This window comes from Chinchilla lanigera, unplaced genomic scaffold (genome assembly GCF_000276665.1).
Source record: "Chinchilla lanigera isolate Chin_1 unplaced genomic scaffold, ChiLan1.0 scaffold00106, whole genome shotgun sequence".
NCBI lineage: Eukaryota > Metazoa > Chordata > Mammalia > Rodentia > Chinchillidae > Chinchilla > Chinchilla lanigera.
This window is the reverse complement of record NW_004955507.1, coordinates 5,520,489-5,530,615: the sequence shown is the minus strand read 5'-3', so window position 1 is coordinate 5,530,615 and position 10,127 is coordinate 5,520,489. Positions and strand designations below refer to the sequence as shown.

Below are 10,127 nucleotides of genomic sequence, written 5' to 3'. Positions count from 1 at the left end.
CGGCGGCGGGGAGGCCGGGGCCTGCAGGCCCCCGGTCCGGCAGGATCCAGACTCGGGCCCGGACTACGAGGCGCTGCCGGCCGGAGCCACTGTCACCACGCACATGGCGGCGGGCGCCGTGGCCGGCGTCCTGGAGCACTGCGTGATGTACCCCGTCGACTGCGTCAAGGTGAGACCCAGCCGGGGCGCGGAGCGCAGTGTGGGGCTGGCCCGGGTGCCCTGTGCCCGGAGCGCGGCCGAGGCCGGAGCTGCGCCGGCTGCCTCCTGGCTCCTGCCGGCCGCGCGGGTCGAGCTGTTACAGTTCTCCGTTCCCGTGCGGTCCCGGCTGGGAGTTGAGCCCAGCCAGGAACCAGGACCTGTCTCTAACCGTCAGTGCGATCCGGAGCGGGACTCAGGATCCAGAACTTGTCGGCCAAACCCCGGATCCCGCTGGGGCTAAACGGGGCTAGGGTGGAGCGGGGAACCCCGAAGCGCGGGCAAGTCCTACTGACCGCACAGGTGGAGCCAGCTCTCGTGAAGCGGACGGGCTCTGACGGCTGGAGGTGTCCTGGGGAGGTGCGTTTGCAGGCTGCTTGCTGCATCTTCCCCCAAAAGTGGCCGCGCAGGGGCCAGAGCCCGGGATCTCCGAGCTAGATAAAGCACACGTGAAACCTTAACCCCAGAGTGTGTGGAAGTCACTGTGCAGTCAGAAGTCGGAGTTCCGGGCTGGAAGTCGTATGGGAAAGATCGTGTTCGGGATAAGGTTTCGGTTTCTCTGATGCGAGTGTGATAACCCACCTATTTGCTGAACATAAAAGTGGAGCTGGGATTAAGGCTGTGTATGTTCAGGGAGCACATCAGCCCCCACACAAGAGCAGTGAAACCGATAGTATATTTCTTTGGGCACCTGAAGCTGACAAAAAGGGAAACGTTGCCTGAAAGGGAAGTGTGCCAGTATTAGAAAGTAGACGTAAGTGGAGACACGGTGGCGGAATTTGAAAGAAAGCTAATTGCATCCACAGCCAAACAGGATGATGAATGGATACAGAAGTCAGGTTCTGAAGAAAGCTGGCTGAAGATGGAAAAGTTTGTCTTTCCTTATAGTTTTTATCTGTGTACGTTAGTAAAGATGCTAGCCACTACAAATTAGTTCTAGATTTAGGTGGAAGGAAACTCCAAGGGACTGCTGAAATAAATATGATAAGGTCTTGTGCTTCCTTTACCTGTTATTGGTAATAATGGCAATAGCCTAGCAGTTCTTTAATGAATGTTTTCTTCTCATATTAGGAAAATACTATATATTCAAAAGGAAGAGAGTATCAGCTTGAGCAATACAGAGTAGGTCTTTTCTGCATTTCCGAGGTTCCCGTACCATTTTATGTTTTCATTAATACTGTGGGTGAGGAAATAGGGAAAGTGTTCACGAAGCTTTGTAAATGACATTGCGTTGGCAGGAGTGTTCTGGCACATTACAAGATAACTCCTAACAAAGGCCATACCCAGTGAAAATGGTTAAGTACACTTGATTAAGGTGAACATTAGAATTTTAAATGTTCGTGTCAGTTGAGAGAATTAAATAGTAAAACCTGTGTGAAAGAACTATTGAAATGTAAAATATATAAATACCAAAGATTCCAATATTTATTTAAGACTGTGTTGAATGACTGTGAGTTAATAATGTTACATATCCAAAAGTTAATATGAGCTAGCTGCAGAGTAACCTCATTCCACTTCTGCTGTGAGTAGAGTATAGAGTCTAGGGTGCTATGCTTCAGGATGAGTATTAAAAAAGAAATCAGGAGGCTAGGTGTGGTGGTGCACACCTGTAATCACAGCACTCGGGAGGCTGAGGCAGGAGGATTGGTGCGAGTTGGAGACCAGCCTAGGCTACAAAGTGAGCTCAAGGCCAGCCTGAACTGCATAGGGAGACCCTGTCTCAAAAAGACAAAAAAAAAAAAAAAAATGCCTTCAGAGTGTTTAGATGTATATCCTAAATAGGGATAGATCTTTGTCCTGTAACAAACAAATCAATTAAATGGTTGATTTTGTAGGAACAGAGACTACTCAGGATCAAATACAGCAAATAAATGCTTAAAATGAATATGTACTACTGCTTGGGATCAAAGATAAAGTGAGACTGGAAAGCAAGGTGATTGATTTACTTTTGAGGCCTATAAACCCATTGAAGGAAAAATAAATAAATAAATAAATAAACCCATAGAAGGAACACTTGTAAAAGAGTTCCAGAAAGTTTTGCATAACCACAATAATACTAGAGTAAGTCATTTCTAGCCTTCTAAGATAGCTGTTTTGAAGAGCAGTCCTTATTCATCTACATAAGCTTTGGAACTTTTGTTTAAAAAATTAGTCATACAACATTACAGTTGTGCCTCAAAGCCCTACACTAAAGACAGGAAAGAAGAATGCTCAAAAGCCTTAAAATATAAAAGCTTACCTTAGGAGAATCATTTTTGCTTGTTGTTAATTCTGGGATTTAAATAATTAGAAGGGAGACCAGTATGAATTAGTGTCTGTATGTTAAATGCTTTTGTGCAAGCATGAAATCCAGTCATATCCTGTCCTTTAGGAGGGGCTTCTCTGTTCATTTCTCCCCTGACAGCTATTCTTTTACCATAAATGGATGGTGAAGGGGCTGGGGATTTAGCTCAATGGCACAGCGCCTGCGTGGCAAGTGCAAAGTCGTGAGTTCGATTCCCAGTACCGGAAGAAAACCAAAAAAAAACCAAACAAACAAATAAATGGATGGTGGAAAGGAAAACGAGCCCAAGCTTACCCTAGAACTGGAGGCAGGTATGTTATCAGTTTGGAGCCTAAAGGGCAGTCACAATGTTTGCAAATGGAATCTGATGTTGCCTCTTGGCACGCAGACCTCTGGATACCCGGCCACTTATCAGGGTCAGGTTGACTTAAAATATCCTTGGGAGGGGTGGTGGAAAGTCAACACAGCCTCACTAGGCCATGATTATCCCTACATCTATTTCCATAATCAAATAGGAAGGCTTGGGAACCCAGACAGATCCTTTTCTAACCCTCAGAAGCAAGCATTGGACTTTACCAGGGACAGGCTGTGCAACCTAAAGCATTCAGAACCCTCAAAATCATGTAAGGACCCACGTACTACCAAGTTGCTGTTTTTGGTTCTGCAGTGGTAAAGCAAGTATCAACTTACCTAATAAGTTAAAAAGGCAGGGACAGAAACCTTTTCCAAATTCCAGATGTGAATGGTTAGACACATTAACTAGTGAAAGTTTAGGAAATAGAAACATTGGTTTATTTGATTTTCTTGCATATGATAATATTCAGTAAATGACAATTGTTCTTGTATGCCAGGCACTAGCTAAAATACCCTGTGTATATTTATGCATTGACTCTTTGAAATACCTTCATGAAATAGACTCCATTTTCATTTTTTTATAGATGAGGAAAGGAGGCTTAGAGAGCAGTTAACTAACTTGTCCAAGGTCACAGTTGAAGTGGCAGTCGTGATTTGAATCCAGTCTGTGTGACTCACAAGCCTTCCCTGAGCCTCCCAAAAGAGCTTTCAAGAGTGAAGGAAGGCAAAGATTTCACAAGAGAACTCCTCTCAATATATGACTTTCGTATTAACAGCTAAACATCTAAGGCACTGTAGCCACAGAGAAGCTTTAAAGTAAAAAAATACACAATTAAACTTGATTTAGTAGTGGCTAAGGACCAGTTAGTTGCCCATGCCTGTTTGTGAACTGGTGTATACAAAAGGCAACGCTGCCATGATTTGTAAATTTTTGGAGTCATATTTCAATGCAATAAAGGCCTTATGTTTATAGCACCTTCTGAATTGCCAGTGGTTTTTACATGCCTTATTTCTTTCAATTCGCACAGCAGCTTGAGAAGCCAGCCATTTGGCCTTGTAGATGACAACTTCGAAGCTTAGAGAGGTTTAGTGACATATTGAAGACAGTAACCTGGCAAAACTGAAAATACAGCTCAGTGGCACAGTGCCAGCCTGGCAAGTGTGAGGTCCTGAGTTTGATTCCCAGTCCCCCCCACCCACGAAAAAGAAACCTGGCAAAGATGGGACTCAGCTCAGGCTTTCTGACTTAGATATGGTTTGTCTTCACAAACCACTTATCCCTGTGTTAGTTGGTTTGGCTGTCTTTAAAGCCAGGCAGTGGTTTCATAATGGAGGCTTTTTTATAAATTCTTAGATATTTCATCTTTTTGTGAAGGGTAGTTTTACTGGCCAGCAAATTCAGACATCCATATTCATTTTTATATTTGACATACCTTATGCTCAGGCCTTCTACCTGCATGTGTATTTTCATTGAGTTAATATTGCTGAGCTAAATTTAGATGAGTGTCTAAAATGTTCAGTGACTTACCCGCCATCTAGTTCTCTCTTGAGGATGAAGAGTTCCAGGCCTGTGAGGCCAGAACTTTCAGGACAGGTCGCTGAAGGTGCCATTGACTCCTGCAGAGCAACACCATTTCTGTGTATTTCCCTGAACAAGATCAATTTCAGACAAACCTATGGAAGCGTTGAACTGTTAAGCACCAAGCTCAGTTTTCATACACATGTGTTAAATACAATGTGTCCCTTTATTGCAGACTCATGGGATCTTTTTGAGAAGTGGAAAAGGTTGTGTCAGGTGTGATGAGTGATACTACGTGTTTCTAATTGAACATCCCATAAATGAACCTTTTGAGTGTGCAGGTTTTGTGTTGGTAGAGGGCAGGAGAAACCCCTAAAGGAAAGTGGATTGCTTGTGGCTTACTAGGACCTGTTAATCTGGTTAGTTTCTTTTCTCCCATGCTTTTCAGGAAGGGCGTTTTCTTGGATTCCAGCTGGCCGACTGAAGGCTCGATGTAAATCCAGACTGAATCTAATGATTAGAACAAAGGCATTTAAACTGCCTGGGTATCATTTTCCCCCTTTTCCCCTCCCCCGCCCCCGGTGCTGTAGTTGTTACTTTGTGAACTAGTGCACACATATCTATAGGACAAAATATTCTTTCATTAAACAAGCAAATTTTAAGTGTCTTCTGTGCACCTAGCACTAGACATTGATTTCAAATTATTAGTATCCATGCTACTGTTACTGTGAAATGGGTTGGTGGATGAGACTTTTATGGGGAGACACAACAGTAGAGGTCTGATGTGGCAAAGTTTCAAACAAGGTTAGTTTCCTAAATTTCAATAAAACTGTGGGAATGTCATACAAGTTTCTACCTACTATATACTCGTTCTAATAATTGAGTCTTTCTGAGATTCCAGGGGTCATGTTGCACAGGGACTGATTTTATTTACTGATGCCAATTTTGGGATTCAGTCCATTTAGATAAGGAAGCTGAGGCTGGGCACCCTTGCGCATGCCTGTAATCCCAGCACTCAGGAAGCTGAAGCAGGAGGATCGGCGTGAATTCATGGCCAGCCTGGACTACATAGTGAGTTCAAGGCCAGCCTGAACTACCAAGTGAGACCCTGTCTCAAAAATCCAAAAAAAGAGAAAAATCTGAAAGGCCATTTAGTTTTACAGACTAGGTTGGTTTCCAGCTAGACACTTTGCACTTTCATATTTTCAGGGCAAACTTCCTTTCATTAGGAAACTAGAGTGGCATCTATTAGGAATGTTACTTCTGCCAAGACTAATTTATAGACCAAGCTGGCAATGCCAAATAATCTGAAAAGGTATCAAAAGATGATGCCCTCATTAATTAGTATATTGTGTGGTCAGGAAGCAGGGCCAGGGTTGGTGTTTAAAAATAAAGCATAAAGTATGTGGTAGAGTAAGTAAGTACTTGAATTTAGAATCCATTTGAGAAACTCTTAGCCTAGTTTATTAAGACACAAAAACAACTTCTGCATCACAGGCTTAAAATTTATTGCTGGGGCAATGAATCATTAGTAAGTAGTAATGTTCTCAGGGCAAGTAATGTTGTTCCATTCTTGGGGTCACAGATAACTAGAAAAGGAAAGGGCCAAAGCTTGGAAAATAAGATAAAGATACGGGGAGATGTGGAGTTGAGTGCCAAGTATCACTTGCACAGCCTGGCACAGTTCCATTGAGAAGGCCTGCCCGATTCCCAAAGCCCAGGTGTTGAGATCGGGTGAGAAGCTGGCATCACTGACACTGCACTTCTCCTTGCTGTGATTTCAGACCCGGATGCAGAGTCTACAGCCTGACCCAGCCGCCCGCTATCGCAATGTGTTGGAGGCCCTCTGGAGGATTATAAGAACGGAGGGCCTGTGGAGGCCCATGCGGGGGCTGAACGTCACAGCAACAGGCGCAGGGCCTGCCCACGCCCTCTATTTTGCCTGCTACGAAAAGTTGAAAAAGACATTGAGTGATGTAATCCACCCAGGGGGCAATAGCCATATTGCCAATGGTATTGAGCCTTCCTGTGCTGGTTCCCCCACTTTCCCAGCTCCTTGGGCTTTGCTGCTGTCAGTGCTTCCTGGTCTCAGCATGGTTTGGAGCTACAACTTTGGGCTGGGGTAGGCCAGAGTATAGGGAGGGACTTCCAGACCTGATGTTCTCAGACAACAGGCTGCTTCAAACCCCACCCCTCGTTCGGGGCATCTCAACAGAGGGTTACAGTGTCCTCCCTTACCTGCCAGCTTGACTTCTTTCTGTCATCTCCCTGGCATCAACCGTGGAGACAGACACTGAACTGCCTCCATTGTTTATTTCTTGATAGTCGGGTGGTGTCCTGCTTCTTAGGGCAGGATTGGAGATGACCCAGGCACCCAAGGAAGACACTAATGGAGCCTCAGTTCTTCGCCTCACCTTTTCAGGATCACAGCTGACCAGAGGCAGTTTGTCCCTGGGGACTTGACAAAGCCTTGACAAGTGAATGGGGTGGGACTAGGTGACTGGAGAATGCAGAAGGTTGGAGGGTGGGGGAAGGCAAAGGAAGGGATAGCAGCCCAGGGTTTCAAGATTGCCTGAAAATCAAGTTGAGTCGGGAGACGGTGAGGATGCAGTAGTCAGGACTTGAAGGGAAGATCTGGGAGGACAAATGCCAAAACTAGGAGTTGGGTTGGACAGCTTAAGGGCAGCAAGACTGAAGGCAGGGTTTTATGGTGAAGATCTGACCACATGAATCCTGTGTGCTCCCTACACTGGCCACACTTGAAGTGTCAGCCTCTGGCAATAGTGTATCTGCTTCCTACCTGGGGCATATGCTACATTTATTCTTTTTTAAAATTTGAGACAGGGTCTTGCCATGTAGCTCAGGCTGGACTTGAACTTGTTACGTAGTTTAGGCTAGCCTTGAATTTGCAGTGATCCTCTTGCCTCAGCCTCCCGAGTGCTGGGATTACAGCACCACCACACCCAGCTGATGCATTTATTCTTAAGAGCATCTGTATTGGTAAAATCTGGGCTGTTTTCTTTGCCTCTCCTGGGCCTTCCTGTTGTGGCTGTGGAGTATACATAGATAACCTTACTAGATTGGCAGGAACAAATTTCTTGCTTTTTTGGAACAGGTGTTTAGGAGCACTGGGTTCTCTTCTTTTGGACTGACTCCTAACAGCATTCCTTTGCTCACTGTGGTTTAGCACAGTCGCTCCGCATCACTTGGGAGGGCCTCAGTGAATTGGTCACCCCCTCCTGGCCTTACATGTGGCAGTTGTTTTCTCATTTGCAGGTGCAGCCGGGTGTGTGGCAACATTACTTCATGATGCAGCCATGAATCCAGCAGAAGGTAGTGACTCCTCAGCCTCTCCCTCTGGTCATCTGCATCTGCATGTCTGGGTCGTTGCTTTATTTATGGCTGTTTCAAAAAAGCCAGAGCACAGTCATTTGGGGTGGGAAATTAGGCCATGTTGGTTTGTTGTATCACTAGAGGGCGCTCCCTCCATATTTTCACTACTTAGGAGAACTCTCTTTGACCGGAAGCTTATTTATTGGGATTTAGTTCATTTGGGGGCTTCTCTGGAAATAAAAGATGGTTGTATTGGCCTGTTCCTGGGCCTCCCTTTGTAGTATACTTGATCTCTTATGAAAGTTTAGCAGATTATTTCATTTTACTTTCAGGAGACGAAGATGGATTTTGACATTTAAGTTTGCTTTATTGAAATGAAGAGAGTTGAGATAGGCAGATTACAGAGCTCAGGCCTTATATTTTTGCTTTGACTTTGGCCTTTAGTTGTAAATTTTCCAAAAACATTCTCACTGGAAGCTGCAGTACTGAAATAAGTATGAGGGGATTGTGCAGTGTGATGTTCCATATGTCCCAGTTCCATATCTATCTGGGCAAGACCATGGGATCAAAATGTCAAAGCTAAGCTGGAGATCCACAGAATTTATACCATGTTGTATACTTGAAAGAGTAGGAGATGTCTGGAAACTCGTGCTGTACTCCTTTTGGCTAAGAATATTTTCTTTTTGGTAGTAATTCTTTTTCCCCTTTGGGAAAATAACCATTATCATATTTTTAAGAGTTAGGTGCTCCTCATACCTGAGGATTGGGATTGGCAGGGCACTGTGTTCATTACTGTGTTCCCTGCCACTGAATTATTTCTTGTTGGGGTTGTAAAAGTGTAAGATAACAAACGGTATTCATTTGAAGAAGACCTTCTGGAGTTACTAACTCATAGGTTTATCCTGTGTGTTAACTGGCTGGTTTTAAAGAAATCTTCCTGGGAATAGACCCATTATTTTGTTCGTTTTTACCAGCCCTCTGCTCCCCCACCCTCACAAAGAGGAAACATGAACTTACCAGGTTAACTGGCAGCTCACTCATACTTTTTCTCTCTCCATTCTATTGGCTGATATGCTGACTCTGGACCCTGCATCTGGACACTCGGTCACTGGCTGGTTGCTGTCACCATTTCCTTCTTCCTCGCTTGTGGATCTCCAGTGATCAAGCAGAGAATGCAGATGTACAACTCGCCGTATCACCGGGTGACAGACTGTGTACGGGCAGTGTGGCAAAATGAAGGGGCCGGAGCCTTTTACCGCAGCTACACCACCCAGCTAACCATGAATGTTCCCTTCCAAGCCATTCACTTCATGACCTATGAGTTTCTGCAGGAGCACTTTAACCCCCAGAGACGATACAACCCCGGCTCCCATGTCCTCTCTGGAGCCTGTGCAGGAGCTGTAGCTGCTGCTGCCACAACCCCACTGGACGTTTGCAAAACACTGCTCAACACCCAGGAAGCCCTGGCTTTGAACTCAAACATTACAGGACACATCACAGGCATGGCTAGTGCCTTCAGGACGGTGTATCAAGTAGGCGGGGTGACCGCCTACTTCCGCGGGGTGCAGGCTAGAGTAATTTACCAGATCCCCTCCACAGCCATCGCATGGTCTGTGTATGAGTTCTTCAAATACCTAATCACTAAACGGCAAGAAGAGTGGCGGGCAGGCAAGTAAAAGAGCACCAAGCAAAGCCAGGAGTTCAGACAGCACTGCTGCATCCTCTCCTCCAGCCATACTTTTTCTCTTGAGATGCTCCAGCCTCGAGTAGAGTTGGAAGAAAGGTAGAGGACTCTCCAGGCTGTTGGGTTTGGCTAACACCAGCTCCCGCCATGCTCCGTTGCTGCTACCGCCTTTCCTTCCGGGCCTGAAGCAGGGGCAGCTGAGCACACCACAGCACCTCCAACAACCGCTCGCTCTGTCCTGGGCCTGATGACCTGCTTTAGACTGTTACAGAGGAATAAGTAGCACATTCCCCTGGTTCCTAATAAAAAATGAAAACAACCTTTAAATTAAACAGTTTTCTTGGGTTTGCTTGCCAAAGGATGCGAAGTACTGTCAGCTGTTTTTGACTTGAAGCATAAATCAGGGGACCCAAAGGAAAGTTTTTTTGAGGATCTCTGTAGTTTTTGTTTCTGCTGATTTTCTTAAGATTGTAGGGCCCTATTTCCCATTTTCCTAGTAGGCGTCAAGAAATCTGCCTGATGCTTAGGTCACTGGGCCTTTGATAGCCCCTAATTTAACAGGTATTCTTGATTCTATTAGTGTCTCTTGCCTTGAACAGTAGTGGTGGAGGACATGTCTTCTGTTGTAATTCTGAACTCTGCCTGAGTCATGAAAGTTTCCACATAGCACTTTGTTTTCTACTGTATTGCAAAATTAAAATTATTCAGTGAAGCTACAAATTCTGAAGATTGTATAATAAACACATTTCGTTTGACCT

The 10,127-nt window shown here is 45.0% G+C and overlaps 1 protein-coding gene across 1 annotated transcript; it reads left to right on the top strand.

The window, feature by feature from the left end:
• Nucleotides 1-9,701, top strand: Slc25a28 (solute carrier family 25 (mitochondrial iron transporter), member 28; the record flags this gene model as incomplete). The annotated part of the gene is given in 4 exon segments (XM_013506230.1): nt 1-169; nt 6,137-6,365; nt 7,629-7,685; nt 8,844-9,701. Coding segments are annotated over 4 exon segments (973 nt in total), but the record flags the coding sequence as incomplete, so codon positions are not given.
• Nucleotides 9,702-10,127: the final 426 nt, after the last annotated feature.